The sequence below is a fragment of the Glycine max genome, chromosome 10, assembly GCF_000004515.6.
Source record: "Glycine max cultivar Williams 82 chromosome 10, Glycine_max_v4.0, whole genome shotgun sequence".
Lineage (NCBI taxonomy): Eukaryota > Viridiplantae > Streptophyta > Magnoliopsida > Fabales > Fabaceae > Glycine > Glycine max.
This window is the reverse complement of record NC_038246.2, coordinates 19626434-19646758: the sequence shown is the minus strand read 5'-3', so window position 1 is coordinate 19646758 and position 20325 is coordinate 19626434. Positions and strand designations below refer to the sequence as shown.

General features: G+C 33.7%; 1 protein-coding gene across 4 annotated transcripts; it reads left to right on the top strand.

Annotated features, from left to right (window-relative positions):
- Positions 1 to 1876: 1876 nt before the first annotated feature.
- On the top strand, positions 1877 to 19939 carry LOC100797756 (transcriptional corepressor LEUNIG_HOMOLOG). Of its 4 annotated transcripts, none has more exons than XM_006588936.4 (18): positions 1877 to 2246; positions 2376 to 2433; positions 2585 to 2682; positions 2866 to 2975; positions 3134 to 3414; positions 3504 to 3579; positions 3682 to 3793; positions 7380 to 7429; positions 7521 to 7793; positions 10735 to 10809; positions 10949 to 11176; positions 11751 to 11892; positions 11972 to 12081; positions 13676 to 13825; positions 15772 to 15927; positions 16015 to 16131; positions 16241 to 16438; positions 19380 to 19939. In XM_006588936.4, the coding sequence occupies exons 2-18, from the start codon at positions 2402 to 2404 to the stop codon at positions 19521 to 19523; spliced, it is 2352 nt and encodes a 783-aa protein (XP_006588999.1). In that variant the 5' UTR covers positions 1877 to 2246; positions 2376 to 2401; the 3' UTR covers positions 19524 to 19939. The 4 variants fall into 4 exon arrangements, with proteins under 4 accessions (XP_006588999.1, XP_006588997.1, XP_006588998.1 ...); XM_006588934.4 differs by having other exon boundaries at positions 1878 to 2246; positions 11745 to 11892; XM_006588935.4 differs by having other exon boundaries at positions 1878 to 2246; positions 3679 to 3793.
- Positions 19940 to 20325: the final 386 nt, after the last annotated feature.

Below are 20325 nucleotides of genomic sequence, written 5' to 3'. Positions count from 1 at the left end.
AAGGCTATGGTCCCCAATATACCAAGCCGACGCATATAGTTTTTCTCCCCCCCCCCCCATCTGAAGAGGTACGAAGGTCCTAATAAGGAATAAAGAGATTCCGATTGAGGAAGAACGATGAAGCCACCGGTTACGTTGTTAGTCGATTATCCATTCCGTAACAAGTCCTAAGAAGAGTACATAGATCAAAAATCACCTACGGATTCAGATTCCACTGCGTTTGTTTGATCAATCATTATGGATCCAAGTATTCCTAAAACTCTTCTTGATAATCTAGCATAATGTGTTCCTGGTGGTTATTGGTATTTCATAAGGATTCCCTAAAATTTCAACACTGGAAACTTCAGATCTTATCAGACAAAGACAAGCAATATCTGCTTATCCCAGGAAACAAGATCAAGCTACACAATGGTTTATTATTCAATCCTAAAGATACTCTCCACAATTACAAGTTTCTCTATAAATATAACATCAAGATTTGAAGAATGACGATGAACACGTACAAAAAAATAAGAGTCGTGAATCAATAAACGAGAGAAAAGAAAAACATTTGTAAAGAAATACACTAAGCTTAAAAGAGTTTATTTTTTGTAATATATAAAGCATTTGTGAGAGATTATAACTTCATTGTAAATTCACTCTTTGAGTATTGTGAAAGAATCTTTGATTTTAAATCAAACTTCTATTTGTGAAAGCCATGGTTGACTTAGTGATAAAATAGTACTTGAGTGTTCTTAAATGTAGGGGAGTTTAAGGGTTGTACCAGTAATGACCTTGGGAATACTTGTAAGTCAAAAGTGACAGAAAAAAATACTTGTTGTAATCAAGTTTGATTAATGGAACCCTTTACCAGTTTGTAAAGGAGAACCATACATAACTCAAATTGAGTGAACCAGTATAAAATGAAGTATTATTACTGTTCTTTTATGGCTTGCCAAAGTATTTTAAATTTCATTATTGATACATTTTGTACCCAAGATTTTCACTAATAATAAGTTTTATATCTCATTGGACGACAATCCACCTGTACTTGAGAACTTACCTTAGACACTAAACGAGAGTTTTAGTAAACTGATTTAAAATACTTTGGCATTTATTGTATTTTATTTATATTTTGACTAATACACTATTCAATCCCATTCTAGTGTGATTTATCGTATTTCATAATAATCTCAAACAAATGTTTAAGGAAAAAAAGAAATTATAGAAATAAGGGTAACTAACTTGGATGTGTGAGAGTGGGAGAAAAAACACAAAGAAAATATGCCATAGAAATTATTTTGGTTTTCCCCTTTTATTGGACTATTTTAATATATTTTAATTGTGTAATATCCATAATCCTCATATAAGATTCAGACAATTTTAAAGGGTAATTTAGTCCAAGTACATGTGTACACCAATTAGAGACAAATTAAATTAAATTTAAATTTGAAATTAAACCGATTAGATATTTTTGAAACTAAATAATGAACTAAAAATAATGCAATTAATTCGAACAAATTTTCTCCTTCAATTCAATTCAATTTGTAACCATTTCCCGAAATTCTCTTACTACAAAACAGTTTAAAACATTGTTTAAATTCCAAATGATAAGATCATGGATAAATTTTACATCCCTCCCGTTTTTTCTGTTATTAATTATGCTTTTTTTTTTTCTTTGTTAAAATAGACAGTCTTATCAGATGAATCAAAACTTACGTAGCCGGCACGTGTCCACTTATGTTATCAACGGTCGATACGCGGTATCCAAAAGTCGCTCGATCTAGATTTTCTAAGCTGTATATTAATCAATACTCCAGTGCGGAGGCTCGGTACGCCCGAACCTCCATCTCAGCTTCGGTTTTTATTACCGAGTCTTAGCTTAGGAGCTCCATTCATTATTCAAACTCTTTCATCTATCACCATAACTCTCAACACAGTTGAAATGCTTGTTGGAACCAGTTCATAATAGTAGTACTTCAAAAAACTCAACTAGTCCTCACTGTCACTGCGTCACGAACCCTAATTCCCTTTCTTCTTCTCTTTTTGCTTTCGATCTTTCTCTCTTCTTCAATTCAGTGGCAGAGGTGGCTGAATTCACGTGATTTCCATGAGTGGCTCCGTTTTCCTTGAATCGGACACGGCGACTGTTCACGGTTCGCAGTTTCCGAAATTGAGCTTGATTCCTCGTCGGCGGTGATCGTCGGTGCATGCAGCCTCGGATTGGTAATGTGCGAGTTTGATCCATCTATTTGCGGCGTTTTGAGGTCGGTTTCTTCGCGATTCACGTGCATTCTGTTAGTTTTCAGTTTTTGTGATTCGGTTAATTTTTTCTTTGCTTGTTGTTTCGAGGCTCTGTTTAATTTGTTTGTTTGATGTATTGTGAAATTTGGCAGTTAATTTTGCTTCTGACCGGGAAATCATGGCGCAGAGTAATTGGGAAGCAGATAAGATGTGAGTGAAGTAGTTTATGTTTGATGGAGCCAATGGAATTGATTGATCCGTGTAACCGATTGCATTTAATGGTTATTGTTGTTTTATGAGTTTTTACTATTTTTTTGAGTTCTTACTATTTATATCGTGATTTCTTCGGTTTTGCTGCCAGGCTTGATGTTTATATTTATGATTATTTGGTGAAGAAAAAGTTGCACAACACTGCTAAAGCATTCATGACAGAAGGGAAGGTTTCTCCTGATCCAGTAGGTGAGAGATAATTGATGTGGCAGTTTAATGCTCTTAATTGCTTTTTCCTTTTCCTTATTTAGTTGTTTTTGGAATACCCCAATTCTAACGGTTTTGTGCCATGTTCGTGTACATCTACTGGGTGGGAGATTTTTGAGGTAGTTATACTTGCAACTGATTATAGTTAACACTCTGCAATTGCAGCAATTGATGCTCCTGGAGGTTTTCTTTTTGAGTGGTGGTCTGTTTTCTGGGATATTTTCATTGCGAGGACAAATGAGAAACATTCTGAGACTGCTGCAGCATATTTAGAGGTACCTCCCTTTTCTTCCTTTGGTTTTGGTACCAGATAGAAAATCATCCATGAGCCTTCACCTTATAGCTTAAACTTTCTAGGTCCTAATTGATATAGCTTATTGATAATATTTAGAACAGTTAGAGTAATTGTGTTCCCATTTTTGATGACTTACAGGCACAACAGATTAAAGCGAAAGAACAACAGCAACTGCAAATGCAGCAGTTGCAATTAATGCGTCAAGCTCAAATGCAAAGGAGGGATTCTAATCATCCTCCCCTTGGAGGTCCTGTAAATGCTATCACTACAGAAGGAGTGCTTGGGCAATCTACTGCCAGTGCTTTGGCCGCAAAAATGTATGAGGAGCGGATGAAGCACTCTAACCCCATGGATACAGAGACATCCCAACCACTTTTAGATGCTAGAATGGCTCTTTTGAAATCAACAAATCATCCTGGGTAATATCATTGGTAACTTTTATTTAATTTAACTTGAAAAATTGTAATCTTGTTCATGTTTATAAATTTTGTGCCTTTTTCCCAAACAGTCAGATGGTTCAAGGAAATTCAGGAAGTGTGACGGCAGCTTTGCAGCAAATCCAGACTCGAACTCAGCAAACACCTGTACGTGCTACTGCTCAGTCTTCATCTGCATTCACTTCCTTCTTTCCTTCATTTCTTCTCCATATAGATTATGATGCTGATTTCTATTTTTTTCTTCAGCAGGATATCAAACCTGAAGTCAACATGGGTACCATGCAGAGATCCTTGCCTATGGATCCTTCATCAATTTATGGGCAGGGAGGAATGCAGTCTAAGCCTGGAATTGTAAATGCAGGTGTAAAATCAGTACAGGAGAAAAAACAATTTAAAGATGAGATGAATTTAAAATAAATTTGAATTTCCACCATTTTATATCATGTAAAACAGGCAAAACATGGTACCTCTTGAAAATAATTGTATTTCACTAGGAAGTAGGAATGATTGATTACAAGGCAAGCGTATTAATAGGGATTTAGGTAAATAGTTGTAAACTAATTTAGGTCTAACAATCAGGGGAGATATTCTCCTTTAATTGGCGGCGAACTTAAAAAAGAAAGAATATATATGAGATCCTAAAAAGGATATTCTCCTAGCTGTATTAAGCAGATATCATATGATTCTGTTTTTTTATTTGGTACATAGATGATTCTGTTTAATGCTGGAAATTTGGAATAAATCTCCCAAAATCTGGAAATCTGGAATAAATCTCCTTAAATAAAAATCCTGTTACTGACACTCCCCCTCAAGCTGGGTGATAAATGTCTATCATACCCAGATTGGATCTGATGTTTTCATTAGTGGGCCTTGGAAGTGCTTTGGTCAAAATGTATGCAGTTTGGATGCATGAGGGTACATGATCAAAACTGATGACTCCATGGTCAATCTCCTTTTTTTATGAAATGTTGGTCAATTTCCATATGTTTAGTTATGTCACTATGAACTGGGTTCTTGGCGATTCTTATGGAAGCTTTATTATCACAAAAGAACTCTCATAGTGTAGTTTGTAGAAATATTGAGTTCTTCAGGCATCCTTTGTAGCTAAGTTCCTTCGCAAATCTCATGTGTCTTTGACCTAAATTCGGCTTCAGCACTACTTGCTACCACAGATTGTTTCTTACTTCTCCATTTGACCATATTTCCCCCACACAAATGAATAATAACTGGTAGTTGGCTTTCGTCTAGTGCCCAATCTGCATCTGTGAATACTTCAATGCCTCTGTTCGAATTCTTTTTGAAATAAATTCCACTACCTGGAGTTCCTTTTAGTTACTGTAGGATTCTATTGATAGCCTTCATATGAAATTCACTGGCGTCTGTCATGTAACGAGTTGCCATGCCCACAGCAAACATAATGGCAGGTCTAGTATGAATTAGGTTAATTAATTTTCTGATTAGTCTATGGTACCTCACTTTGTTAGTTGGAGGACTCCTCTTTTGCGCCACCTTTCTTGACTGATTTCGTTGGAGTGTTAGCTGCTTTACATCCAAACATCTTAATTTCTTGCAATAGGTCTAACATATACTTCGCTTGAGATACAAGGATCCCATCTTTTTTCCAAGCTACTTCCATTCCTAGAAAGTACATGAGCGGTCCTAGGATTTTAAACTCAAACTCTCTTGCTAAGAGTCTTTTGAGATGGTTTATTATTATTATTATTGGTATTGGAACAAAGAAAAACAACAAGCCCAACAAAAAATTAAGAATTAGCATTTTTGCTTAATCTTGGGGTCAGAAATATGGTATTCTAAGAAGTTGTACTGCTCTGTGGTTAAATTGGGATTTGATCCCCTGCTTTTGCCTCTACCTTCTCTATTCTTGGCCTCTTATGCCACCTCCCATTTGTTTCCCAATCAGCCCCTAAATTATAAACAAGGTCAACTTCCCATCTGAAGAGTGTTTGACAAACATAGGGTGGTCCATTTGACATTGTATGAACCCATCTTTTTTTGATAACTCTAGTCAATCTATCAAACAAAGCTCAGGGAGATTGCTTGAGACATGTAAGGACTTACGAAGCTTTCACACCTTGCCTAAAGTTTCGGATGATTCAAGCCCTAGTGAAATTTTCATCTAGACTTCCTCCTCTAATTCACCATTGAGAAAGGAGGTCTTAATGTCTAGTTGGTAAAGCGGCCAATTCAGATTTTCAGCCAAAGATAGGAGCATGACTGTACTGAGTTAAGTTTGGTTACTGGTGCCTCTTGAATATTTCTAGGTATTTGGATGCAGTTAAGAGAGGTAACACAAGTTTTGTAGCCCTCTGAATTGTGATAGTTTTTCATAAGACGCATTTTCCAATAGGGTGCTGAGTGCAAGATCTCACCCCCTTCCTCAAGGCAACGGACATATCAAGATCAATCAGTTTTGATTAGAAGGACCAACCTGGGTGTGTTTCAAGAAGCTCTATAACTTTGCTTTGGAGTTGTGTCAAATTCTAACTCCTCCTGAGTTTTTTGTCTCCTTGAGTAAACGTGAAGTTTTTTTTTTATTGTGCATTAGGATTCTCTTGTGCACTAGGAGAATCTAAATCTGGTTCACTTGGTTCAGCCATTTGGATTTCAGCTAGAGCAGTAGGTGCTACTGGATTATTGGTAGGTGGTGCTGCTGGTTCAGTGGTAGGTGCTGAGTTAATCTTGATTGTCTCCATCTCTCCAATTTCCAAAAGTTGGGATTCTTCTTGTGCTATTGTTTTTCTTCCCCTGAATTGAAACTTTGGGATAATAGGGCTGGTTTTCAAAGAATATCACATCCATTGTGTGATAGAATTTCCTGGTTGAAGGTGAATAGCATTCTTTTTGGTGTGGTGAATACCCTAGAAAGGTGCCTTTTATGTATTTGGGATCCAATTTGCTGCAGTGAGGCTGGTGATATGTATAAAGGTTGAACATTCAAACACTGTAGGAGGGATTGAAGTGAAAACCTGGGTGGTTGGTAGAAAACACAACTTCCAAAAATTGGGATGGCACATTGCTGTCCAACATGAGTGATCAAACAGGCCTGTATTTTCCTAGCACTACAAAACAGAATAATCTTCAATGCTGGAAATCTGGAATAAATAAATCTCCTAAAATAAAGATCCTGTCACCAACTGTACTATTGCTTCAAATGCTCGAGTTAACCCAAAGACTCTTACAAGTTTGCGAGTCTAGGTAGTAGGTAGAAAAAATGAGTTAACTAGTTGTCAGCCTCTTTTTTGGTTAAACGTGGGTGAACTCGTTAAACTGCTGTAAACTCGCATTAACTCTCGAGTCAGGAAGTGAGTTAATGAGTTTGATATCAAATTTAATTTTTGGCCCCCAATGACCTTACAGTAACAGTGTTTTATGTTGTTCATGCTGTTTTGAAGCCAACGTAAATGTCACATATTACTAGGGCTCAAATGAATTGAAGAAATTAACTCTTTTTTGAAATGTTTTCACTAAAGGAAGTAATGTTTTTATAAATTTATGTATGATTTGGCCTTTTGTGTATTTTTGATATTATTTAGTACTAATATACTATCACACTATATTATTGTGATTTGCTACTTTGATCTATTATGAAATTTGAAATGCTGAATAATTGTTGTGTTAAGAGTATTATGTTATTCATATATGTCATTAGTAGGTTTTTTTAATATTTGGTGAACTCGTAATCTTACGAGTTTGAGTTGAATCTACGGAAGCTCCACCAATTTACCTAGACATTTTAAGTTTGATAATCTTGTATGGTAGTTTAGTTTATTATGCTTTTCACAATTTGGGGTTAATGCATTGGCTTGTTTTACATCTTCAAGATCATTTTCTTATATTAAGTTTTGTGGGCTTCACATAATTAATATGCATTTTCTTTGGCAATCATATTGCTTGGTTTCAATATTCTCTTTCTTCTCCCTTTTCAGGATTGAATCCGGGAGTTGGTAGTCTCACATTGAAAGGATGGCCTTTAACTGTAAGTTCAGCTACGAGCCTTGAATTCACTTTTTATTTAGATATCTAGCTGTATATCTGATCCACTTTAAATGAATTGTAATATGATTTAGGGCATTGATCAAATTCGTCCTGGTTTTGGAGCACCAGTTCAGAAGCCTCTCCTTCAGAGTGCAAATCAGTTTCAGCTTTTGCCACAGCAACAACAACAACAGCTCCTCGCACAGGTTCAGGCACAAGGAAATATTGGCAATTCACCAGTTTATGGAGATATGGATCCACAACGGTTAAGGGGATTAGCTAGGGGAAGTTTGAATGCTAAAGACGGTCAATCAATTGCAAATGATGGATCAATAGGCTCTCCAATGCAATCTACTTCATCTAAGGTAACATTTATTTTATATTCATGACTTCATGTTACACGAATGTGATAAAGCTAGAACAATTTACATGATTTAAATCAACGAGTGTACTTTATGCTTATGTTGTCTTGAGCATTAAAAGGTCTTGCTGTGTTTATGGATGATCTGTAGGTTATGTCTTCATATGCATCTAATCAACTATCCACCCAATTGATTAGATTATATTACTTCTTCATGAGATTGTCTTTTCTACTCTCCCCTAAAGAATGATACTTGTCACTCTTTATGTTAAATGATGTTTAAGCACGTGCATTAAAGTACAAGGTGTTTGGTGGAGAATGTAGAACTGATCCTAGTTTCTGTCTTTTTGATATGCTCTAGCCCAGTGTTGTCAATAGCAGATCGCGGAAAAACGCGAAAAGCTGAAAATCCGCTATAGAATATAGCGGATAGCGTCGCAGCCAAATAGCAGAAGTCACATAGCGGTTGAAATAGAATATATATATAACAATTAAATATGTATAAAAAAAAGGATGCTATATGCAAATAAAAATAAGCTGGACAAACATTAACATAATATTATCTCAAAAGTTAAATTGTTCAAGACAAAATATGTTCAAGCTCCTCTGCCCCTTCCCCAATATAATAAAAAAAGGCTAAAAACAGCTAAAAGCTAATTAGCTAAACAAGTCCTAGTGAAGCACATAATCAAAATAAGCTAAAAGCTAATTAGCTAAACAAGTCCCAATAAGGCATATAATCAAAAAAGCTAAAAGCATCAAGAAAACATGGACGGAGAAGGGGGAGTATTAAACAAAAGAAAGAAAAAAAGTTGTTACCTGTAAAAAAACAAAGGCACTGGACGAAGAAGGCTGGAAAGTTTTGGTAGGGAAGGGTTTACGTGGTGAGTGGAGACTAAGAATCAGAGGAGAGAAGGGTTGAAGGGTTTACATTGTGACTAAGAATCAGAGGAAAGGGTTTACATGGTGACTATAAAATGATCCTAGAAACTGAAAAGTTGCATGAAGTAGAAGTAGAAATGCTAAGAGGTTCTAGAATGGTCTGAAAAACTGAAAAGTTGCATGAAGTAAAAAGAATAGAGTAAAATGCTACTGTTGGGCCTATTAGAAGAAAACCCAAGTCCATAAGTAAAAAGTAAAAAGAATAGAGTAAAAACATAAAATTTGACTCTAATGTTTTATAAACCAATAGAGTCAAATTTTAAAAACCCACGTGACTATTGCATGTGAGTTTTAACAAAGCCCCAAACAACTTTGAAGACGCGACCTAAATTCGCAGTTCTCTCTTGACTGTTAAACTTTTGGCAAGCATACCAATGTCGTCGCAGGTTACAAATTTTATAAAAGAGATCATCTCCACAGGATCTTGAGTTACTCAGTTTCTCTGGATAAAAGTAAACAGTTCAATAGTTATGTACAATAGATTTAATCGAAATTTCATGGATTTAACGGAATAACGGTAAATAGTGGAAATAACATAAACGCCGTAAATACGTGAAACTACGAAAACAAATAAAATGGATTTAATTAATTTAAGAGAAGTGTAGGATTGGATTTCATTGTTCATATCTTCAGTATCTAAATAAGATTAATACATATGATCATTTTCTAACATCTATGATGCACACGTTAGATCACCCCGAATCGATCCTTCGCATTCGAGAATCCTAAGAATATTTATCGAATATTGATTCCTCGCATATGAAATAACTATTCCAGCATTACAATCATAATCTTGTGTTATTCGCAATCAAAACGTTATGCTCTATTCCTAACAACGTAACGTAAAGAGTGAATTCATTCAGTTCAAATTCTAATAGTACTTTCTTGTCAAACATAAAATTCGATTTCATGAAACTAGTGATCAAATAAAATCAAGCATTGCGAGCAGAATGAAATCACCAATAATGAGTAGAAAAAATTCATATATATAAAATATCAAAATAGATACCTTAGGGTACGAAGATTACATCCAATCCTGCGGAGAAACTAGCTGCTCTTGGTATGGAACACAAGATCAACAGAAGAAATGATGAAGGATGTGATCCACGATCACTTTCATGTCGATCTTTGCAGCTCCAGCTCCACTTTTTCTCTCTTCTCTCTCCTTGTTTGCGCTATTCTCTCTGGTTTTTCTGCTTCCTTTTTTCCTCTGCTGCATGGTTTTTATCTTTTTGATCCAGAAGGTGCCAGAGCAACTCGCCCAGGTGAGTTGCTTCCTTCATGCTGATGTTATGTCACTCGCCCAGGCGAGTTGATAACTTCTTGTTGAAGGAATGTCACTAGCTCAGGCGAGTGATGGCTAGCCCAGGTGAGTTCACCCTGAATCTCTTCATAATGACCCTCAACACTCTTCATCTTGGCTCTATTTCTGGTTCCAACAAATAACCATCAAAACATAAGAAATGCATGGATGAATCTTCCATATTTAAACAAAAACATTTATAAATGTACAATATATAAAACAACTAGAATAAAGGAAAGTTTATGAGAAAACAATTATAATCAAAAGATAAGTGTTATCATTCTAATTCCAAAAATAACTAAAATATGACACTTATCACTGACATGGTTTCCATTCTTTGGGAATGATGAATCAATGAACCCTAAACGCAATAGCCGTGGTGCAATTTCTCTCCAGAGTCCAGATTCAACCTTGTCGGAAATCGACGATGCAACAGCCATGGCGCAATTTCTCTTCAAAGTCCAGATTCAACCTTGTCGGAAACCGACGACACAACAGCCGCGACCCAATGAGATTCCGTGACGTGTAAGGCGCCCGCAATTGCGATGAGATTCAACCTTGTTACGATCACAATATTTTAGCTTGTTACTCCACCTTACAGAAAATTTTGTTGATAAAAGTTTGATATAAGATCCATTTTGGCTTTATAACAATTCATTTCTTCTTTGTTAATATGATTATTTTGTATTTTTTTATGCAGATCAACATGCCACAGATCCAACAATCCACCTCCCATCAACAACAGGATCCTTTGCATCCACAACAATTGGTGCAGGTATTGCTTTTATGTTTAATTAAGATGATATCAATTTTAGATACTTTTACTTTTTCCTTTTGCCAAAGTTATGTAGGCTGGCAGTTTTTCTTTAAATGCTTCTCTTGCATGTAATGATCATTTGCCAACTATGTTTTAGAATAACCGGAAAAGGAAGGGGCCTACATCTTCAGGACCGGCCAACAGTACTGGTACCGGAAATACACTTGGCCCTTCTAATTCTCAGCCATCAACTCCATCAACTCATACTCCTGGTGATGGAGTTGCTATGGCGGGTAACTTGCAGAATGTTGCTGGTATATCCAAAGGTTTGATCATGTATGGTACTGATGGAGTGGGCGGTCTTGCATCTTCGACAAATCAGCTGGTAAATCAAATTGATAATTTTATAATTTGTATTACGTGAGAAACATGTAATCTACTTGCATACTTTGCTTCCAAATAAATCATTTGTTGTGAAAAAACAATATAGTACTGATTTTTATACTAATTATTAAAGTGCCCTTATGAGACTACAGGTATTGTTCCAATTTTGGCTAATGTTTGTTACTCAGAATATTTCTTAGTATGTTAGAACAGATTGAGAATGCTTCATAGTTGATGGTAAAGATACTTGAATTATATTATAGTTATGTTATTTACTAACTCCCAAGTCTCCTATGATTCCCATATGGTGGATTTTGAAGCAGATATTTATTGTGTATGCTGCAGTTGCTATCATTCATTCTCAGCCTCAGGACATGAATTATAATAAATATATTACTATTTTTTTGGTAAATGTGTGATATTCTTGATTTGCCAATGAATACAAGACTTAAAAACTTCTGCATTGTATCATTAGATTTTTTTTTTTACTGCCCTATATCATCTACTGAATCTTCTTAAGTTACAGATGATAATTAGTTCTTGAATGTTGATAATTTATATCCTTTTAGTTGCAGGATGACATGGAACATTTTGGAGATGTTGGCTCCTTAGAGGATAATGTGGAATCATTTCTCTCACAGGATGATGGTGATGGAAGGGACTTGTTTGGCACATTGAAACGGAACCCTTCTGAGCATGCTACGGATGCTTCAAAAGGTAATCTAATGTTCTTATGGATCTTTAAATTTTTATCATTCCATTTACCAGGTTGCTGGTTATATTGCTTCCATTTCAGGCTTTTCCTTCAGTGAAGTTGGTTCTATACGCAAAAGCAACAGCAAAGTTGTTTGCTGTCATTTCTCTTCAGATGGGAAATTATTAGCTAGTGCTGGACATGACAAGAAGGTAGAATGGATTTCGTTCTTTAACTTGACAGCTTTAAAGAAGATAGAAACTAGTTATAAATAGAACCAATTATATATCTGCTTGTGAAATGTAAATTAAATATCTTCCTTCTTTCCCTTATTAAAAGTTAACAAAATTAATTATGTATTTTAAATAATTAGATGCATTTCAAAACACACAAATAAGCTGAAGTCAGTGATTCCATATTGATGTGAATATGTGATAACTGCTTGCTCCTATTAGGCATTCATTCATCCTTGTCATTTTTATTATTTTCTTTCTTCATGTTTTGCCTTGATACATGGCTTGTTTGCTTAAACTGATTAGCTCGTACCTCACGTGAAATCTTATATAAGGGACATACCATGACATTATAGTAGGCATGGTGTCCCTTTCCATATGTAAAAAACACAATCTTTACTCTTCTCATCATCATATAACTGTTGGGACAAGAGCAGGCATTAATCAGTTAAGACTGAATAACACCCTTCGATTAAGTTGTAAGCAAAAGATGAAAAGCCTAAGTATCCATGTGTCTTTCCTTTGTTTGGTCCCATATACTGAATGTCAAGAATCAATTCTGAAAGCATAAGCATCCTCTAATGCAATACATTCTTCCTTATGCTGTAATTAGACATTTATTTAGAAGAATAGGGTGGGTAATGATCGAATTCTCAACCATTTAGTTATATGGCCATTTTTATCATATTGAACATTGAGTAATGGTTGTTTTAATACTGAACATTGAGCATCTATTAGCTGACTATTACTCCTTCTGAGTTGAATAAATAAGTCTGTCTCAAGAAAACCTTGAAAAAACAATTTTAAGTTTTGTTTTGTTTTTTATGCACAGGTTTCTATATAATTAAAATGGGTGCCTCTTAATAAGATCCTATATTCAATGAGAGAAGATAGCTTTATGCATTTGTGGTCTTCTTATTCCGGGGGTTCTCCAGGTTTAAATCCACAATGAGAAAGATTTTGATAAAGAAAAATAAAGAGAAATAATATATACCCAATTGATTTGGTGAACGGATCATATTGTTGGCTGGATTAATAATTTATTTAGATAAAGAATCTGGCCATTTGACCACATTGACAGAATGTTCATGCTAACTAATTCCATCAATATCTGATAATTTCCTTTTTACTAAAACTGTTCTATACCAAAAATAATGGCCTTTGTAAATTGTTTTTATTGATTAGGATGAAAATATTTATAGGAAGTTTAATAAGTTTGTTTGTCCTTGCAAATATAGCAAATTTTAATCTTAGAATGGTTTGTTTGTCGCTAGACATGTCACTTCACATGATCTCAGAATGGTTACTGATGTGGCATGTCTAGATACATGCCACATCACCATTAAATAATGATAGCAACCGTTTAAAATAATTAAATTTATGAGGATCAAAACCTACAAAATTGTTTTTAAGGACTAAGACCCACGTTTACCATAATAAACTAAAAACATATTTAAAACCTTTATAGAATTTTACACATAACGTTGAGTGTGTGATACATCCTTCCCTCCATTGTGAACTGACCCTTATTTGTGTTAAAGATATGGATGCTCATTCTATTGCTTGTTATTAGGTTGTTCTGTGGAATATGGAGACATTGCAAACAGAAAGCACTCCGGAGGAACACAGTCTTATTATTACTGATGTTCGCTTCAGACCAAATTCAACTCAGCTGGCAACATCTTCATTTGATACAACTGTGCGGCTGTGGGATGCTGCAGATGTAAATTCCTTTTCACTTGTTATTCTCTTTTGATTGTTAGTGCAGACCTTTCCTTGTCTGTCCTTGGTATGAGACTAACATCTGCTTTCTATTAAGTAATGCCCCTCTCTATGGGGATTATAATCTTTGTTACTTTTAGAAACTATATTATGTCTAGGTTCAGTGCATTCTGCATTGTGAAAATTTAGTAATATAGTAATTTGGAAAAATGAAAGAACCCACTTACTCCACAAAATAAGTGTAAGTCTTGAATATTTACTTTGATTAATAGTTTTTTTTAAAGATAGAATGTGAATATTTTGATATTATCTTGATCACACATACCAAGTTTTAGATAAATTAAACATTCATAGGTATCTAATCTTATAACCAACATTTACTTATATTTTATGTTTAGATGGTAAAGTATCCCTTCAAATGAAGTTAATTGATAAAGCATCGACAAGTTTTTAACTTTTATTTGAAGTTTGTTACACTTGATCCACTTAAAACTCAACCCAATAATTTGGTTTATCCAATTCAGTTTCCATAAAATGTTCTTAAAAGTGGAAGTTTAATAATATTCTTGGAATAAGTAGATCCCCTCGCTTGTGATAATTATCTGATATCTATATATTGCATTCATTATGTAATTTTATTAGGGCTAAAATATATTTGTGATCCCTAATAAATATCCGAATTGTGTTTGCTTCCTAAAAAAAATTTTCTTCATTTTTGCTTTCTGATAAAACAAAACATTTTGTTTTTGGTCCTTGATACTTTTTTTTAGTCCTTGATAAATTAGCAAATTTTATGTTTGCTCCTTCATAAATTGTTTTCATTTGTTATTAGTGCCTTTGAAAATGACTAATAACAAATGAAAAAAGAATTATCAGGGAGCAAACGCTAAATTCACTAATTTATCAAGGACTAAAAAAAAGTGTCAAGGACCAAAAACAGAATTGTTGTTTATTAGGGACTCAATGAAAAGAAAAAATTTATCAAGGAGCAAACACAAAATTTGGGTATTTATTAGGGATTGAAAATATATTTTAGCCTTTTAATAATTAAGTCCATAGTGTAATTGAGACAGTTTTCAACATATGTTCTCTATTCTCAGTCTCTTTCTCAACAGTTACTAACACATGATATCATTTTATGTCATGGAAAGGGTTGTTTATTTTCAGGTTGCTTAGTCAACAAATAAAAAAGATTGCATTCGTCTTGATTGTAATTATTTGTCTATGTTGGCCTACCTCCAACAGATTCATAGCAAAATGTAATTCATTAGTTCTTGTGTCCAAAATTATGGACCTTGATCCTATTTATCCGTAGTTAAACTATTAGAATATTTTGCACATTTATAAATAGGTAGTTGATTGTAATTATGGTGACTACTAAAATTGGTTAGTGATTAGCTTGTTGGTTGATTCTAATTATACTGTACATAACTATATGTGTGCAAGCCAAAATGCATAATGCCTGCTAGAACAAGCAACTAGGCGAATTACCAAGATGGGTTATAGGCTCTAATATCATATTAGATTTCATCTTAAAATCAATTAGTATTAAGTTAAGTTGTTCAACAAATATATAAGTTGCATGTCAAAAATTGAGGTAGGCGATGTGGGACCTTCCAACAACAGCTGTCACAAAAACCTTTGTTTCTTGACCAATGATTAGTAAACTTGGAAATTTGGTAATAGAGAAGCCCTGGTATTTTTGGAAAGTTATATTTTGGAAGTTGGAGCTCTTTGGCCTTTAGATTGATGGCTTAGTCATGTGGTTGCCACTTTTCCAAAAGATTGAAGTTTGAACTCCTGGTCCAAAATAAGAATTAAGCACTTAGTAGGATCTGGTTTGATTATTGTTGTTGTTGTATGTTGGGATGTCCTTTGGAAATTTTAATTTTTGCCCCATGGTTTATTAAATATATTGCGACTTACCTTTGACTATTACTTTTGCAGCCAACCTTCCCTTTACATACATATAGTGGTCATACTTCACATGTGGTGTCCCTTGATTTCCACCCAAAGAAAACTGAACTTTTCTGTTCTTGTGACAATAACAATGAGATTCGCTTCTGGAGTATTAGTCAATATTCTTCCACTCGTGTTTTTAAGGTCACTTACAAAATTTACTTTATTTACCAAGATATTATGAAATTAGGCTTATTCTCTATTCTGAACCGTATTAAATTAATCAAGCAGGGAGGATCTACACAGGTGAGGTTTCAGCCAAGGCTTGGTCACCTTCTGGCCGCAGCAAGTGGCAGTGTTGTGTCTCTCTTTGATGTTGAGACTGACAGGCAGATGCACACGTTACAGGTGCAAACAAGGGCACCCAACTAAAGAAATCAAAAGAAAATAATAATTTTTGTTCCCTATTTTTTTCATTATAATATCTTGTTATAATTATAATTTGATGTATTTCTAGGGACACTCTGCCGAGGTACACTGTGTCTGTTGGGATACAAATGGAGATTACTTAGCATCTGTGAGTCAAGAATCTGTCAAAGTGTGGTCACTTGCCTCTGGGGAGTGCATTCATGAACTTAATTCTAGTGGAAACATGTTTCATTCTTGTGTTTTTCACCCTAGCTACTCCACTCTTTTGGTTATTGGAGGATACCAGGTATATTTGTGCATATCAAGCTATGTTGTACTTGTATGTTATACTTATACCTTTTCGCTCTTTTTATTGTTTCATTTGCTTTAAAATATATATATATATAAATATATATATATATATATATATATATATATATATATATATATATATATATATATATATATATATATATATATATGTTTGTTTTCTGAAGAAACTCTTAGGTAGAAACTCTTAGGTAGACATAAACTAACACATCATTCTTAGGTACAATCAATATGAATTTCACAACTGATAAAATAAAATAAATCAAAAATCAGAATGTCAAGTAAAATTAAATTTAATTTTTTTCTGTTTTTTTTCTAATCTTCTTCCAGATTTTCTGCTAAATTAAAGATACATATTATGAGCGAAATTTCTTAAATAACAAAGTGAAACCTACAAATTTTTTTTCTTTATGATAAATTTTTACCAATATAAAAATATGCAAAAAATATTTTATAAAATATATTAGTAATATTTTCTTTTTTATAATAAGAAAAAGTTTAATCAAGTACTCAAACAAAATTATAAAAGAATACATAATTTAAATCATAGAAACAATTAAACACCTAATTTAAATAAATTAATAATAATAACAATAAATTGAAATAAAACTTTCTTTAAAATTATTTTGTTAATATATAATATTAATGTTTTCTATTAATGTTGAAGGTAAGTCAAAAAAATTTCGTAGAAATTTGATTTTATGAAGTGCATGAGATGCAGAAACGGATTAAAAAAATATGTATGTACAGCAGCAGGTTCAAAAAAGTGGATTGAGGCTTTATTCTATGAGAGTTCCATAGAATTGACTCGTAGACTCAACTCGTAAACTCGTAAGAGTTCACTTCATATAAAAATACTAACAAAATATCTATAAATAACATAACAATTAAACATTTCAACAATATAATAAAACAAAATAGTAAATCATAAATTTCACAATACTTAAATAACCAAGTCTAGTAATGCATCACTACTAGCATAACTTACAGATGTTATAATAGTGGTAGTGGTAGATCATTTCCATCGAGAGTTTGATGTTATTAGAGAACAAGGATTTGATGTTAGTAAAGGTGATAATTTTTTCATTCGGGAATAACACACTAAATGAAGGTATGTTGAACACTAGATAGACAGAAAACAACAACCCAAAATTTGTTTAAAATCAACGTGTTTTGTTTGAATTAAAAATTTATTATTTAAAATAAAATACTCTACAATTTTACCCCACCAAAATATATTATTTTGAAATTTAAATTACATTTTCTAAATTTGACTTATAGTCCTTTATATATTTCAATTTCAATGCAATTTAGCAAAAAATCAGGAAGATTAGAAAAAAAAAACAAAAAAATCAAATTGAATTTTACCTGACATTATGATTTATTTTATTTTATTTTATTAGTTGTAAAATTCTTATTGGTTGTCCCTAATAATGATGTGTTAGGTTTGTGTCTACCTAAGAGTTTCTCTTGTTTTCTTTACAACAAGCTTTGTGTGCTTACTATTTTTTATTTTTTTTGGGGTTATCAAGCTGTGAGAACTAAATTGAAGGGCATTATACTTTGTTAAGTTTGTGAAAGAAGAGGATATATGATAGAAACTGGACCACATCACTAAAGAAAATGTGTTTTGGAGATAAGAAAATGTCCACAATTATGGCAGTTTTTCCAACAACTTTGATGTCTTGCTGCCGAGTTTTCTTAAAAAACAGTCTTTTTCGTGGAGCATTTTTTAAATACCTAAAAATCTTGTAAATTGCCTCAAGGTGTTCTTCATGTGGTGAGTGCACGAATTGACTCACTAAACTTACTGCAAAGTATCAATTACCTCCTTTGTCTTCACTTCCAAGTTTTATGTTAGGATCTATAGGAGTTTCAGTTGGCCAACCCATCATCCGAGTGTCTTTGGGAAGATCCAAAATATACTTTGTTTGTGACACAACAGTTCCTTTCTTTGATCTTGCAACCTTCATCCCAAAAAAATATTTTAAGGACCCGAGGTCTTTAATCTCAAACTCAGTTGCTAGAGAAGCTTTCAACTTATTTATTTCATTGAAATCATCTCCAGTAATCTCCAAATGAATGTCTCACAAACATTGTATGGTCACTTTGACATTGATACCCTTGCTTGTTAACAAACATTGTATAGCCCATAACCAGAGGTCCCTGAATCAACACTAATACCATGTAATTTTAGGAGAAGAAACTGATCTTTAGTTTTTTCTACATTAATGACAATTACACGAGGGATTTATATAAATCACCGTGATTGCAAAATAAATGCAAAGATAGAAAAATGAGGAGAATCAACTCAGATCTGCATCATCTTATCTTGATATTAACCAACTAAATCTTTAGACTAAAGGAGAATAGAATCAAATCAGATTTGGTTTTTAACTACCTAAATCTTCTAGGATCCTTATTTTAAATTTAAATTTACACACAGCTGTCAACACATGCCATTGCACCTTATGGCACCGCCATGGCGGACCTCCCTTCTCAAATTGCCGCCATGGTGGTGCCTTGGCCGCTGTTTAACAACACTGGACATGACTGGATAAATAACTGTACAGTGATATTGACGATAAACTGGAACGAACAAGGAAATTCTGGTTAGAGGCCTGATCGTACATAAAGTGGAAACAGAAAAGATAAGGAAAGTATGATTGCAACAGGTGGGTAGAGTGTAACTCTAGAATCCGGAGAGGACTAAAGCAACATTATCGAATTAATACATAGGATTAAAGTTAGTTTTGATCTGGTTTTGTATTTGGATGCTCCATAAAAAGGCATCCTCTATTTTCTAATACTTAATTTGAGACAACTTGTTAAATACATTGGTGGACTTGTTGGAACATGTTTTGTAATATATCATTGATTGAAAGCATGTTTTCATTTGATTCATTCACGCTGTGCAGTCATTGGAACTATGGAACATGGCTGAGAATAAATGTATGACAATTCCAGCTCACGAGTGTGTGATATCTGCTCTAGCACAGTCACCACTTACAGGAATGGTTGCTTCGGCCAGTCATGACAAATCTGTAAAGATTTGGAAATAGAATTGATTTTGTGGTTCAAACAACCGTATCATATATGCTACCTGTTACATTGTCAGGTATAACAACAGGTAAAGCAGGATTGAAGAAAGTACAAAGATGATGTGAGAAGAATCTCCCACGAGTGATGTATCCACCATCCTCTCCCTATTTCTCCTTCGTCATCTACTATGATAAGGGGCTTAGTTCATTTTCTTTGTTCCTGTTAGTTTGACTAATCCTTTTGTTTATTTTTCTACTAAAAAATTTAAATTATTGCTTGGTTGTTTGCCAGATGTTGTGCAAATGAGGGTTGTCATTGTTATTATTAGCCCCTTTTCTTTTAATATCCAAAATGTATGTTGTACAAGTTTTCATTGTCTTTTTTACTAATTAACAGATGACACCAATTAATTAGTAATGAATATATAAATTGATGATATTAACTGGTTGGAGAAGTCCTAGATAATCTTTAACTCTTCTGTTGGATGTTGTAAACCCTTGTTTGCAGGAGTGTATGATGGATTCACTGAGCACATAATAGACTAGCTTTAGTTCTCTAACTTTTTTTTTTTTTTTTTTTTTTTTTTTCTGTGTTGAGATCTTTGATGAGTATATGATGAAATTTAATCATTCTAATTTGCACTTATTTCTTTGTCGTTGTTGAACTTCTGTTATTAGTATCTTGGTTTTGCTCTCCGTCTTCAAAGATTGATGTAATGTAATTTATAAGTGTCACTTTAACAACTAGACCTTCGGAAAATGAAATGTATTTAGTATTAGTGTTAGGGTCATTCGAATGAATTTTAAGAAATTGTTCTTGATT

What these genes read in the sequence shown, in the direction of transcription:
- LOC100797756 (XM_006588933.4), top strand. Translation starts at nt 2,402, where the DNA reads ATGGCGCAGAGTAATTGGGAAGCAGATAAGAT. An exon ending in CTGCTGCAGCATATTTAGAG is followed by an intron (nt 2,976 to 3,133) that starts GTACCTCCCTTT and finishes GATGACTTACAG; the next exon opens with GCACAACAGATTAAAGCGAA. An exon ending in ATCCACAACAATTGGTGCAG is followed by an intron (nt 10,810 to 10,948) that starts GTATTGCTTTTA and finishes ACTATGTTTTAG; the next exon opens with AATAACCGGAAAAGGAAGGG.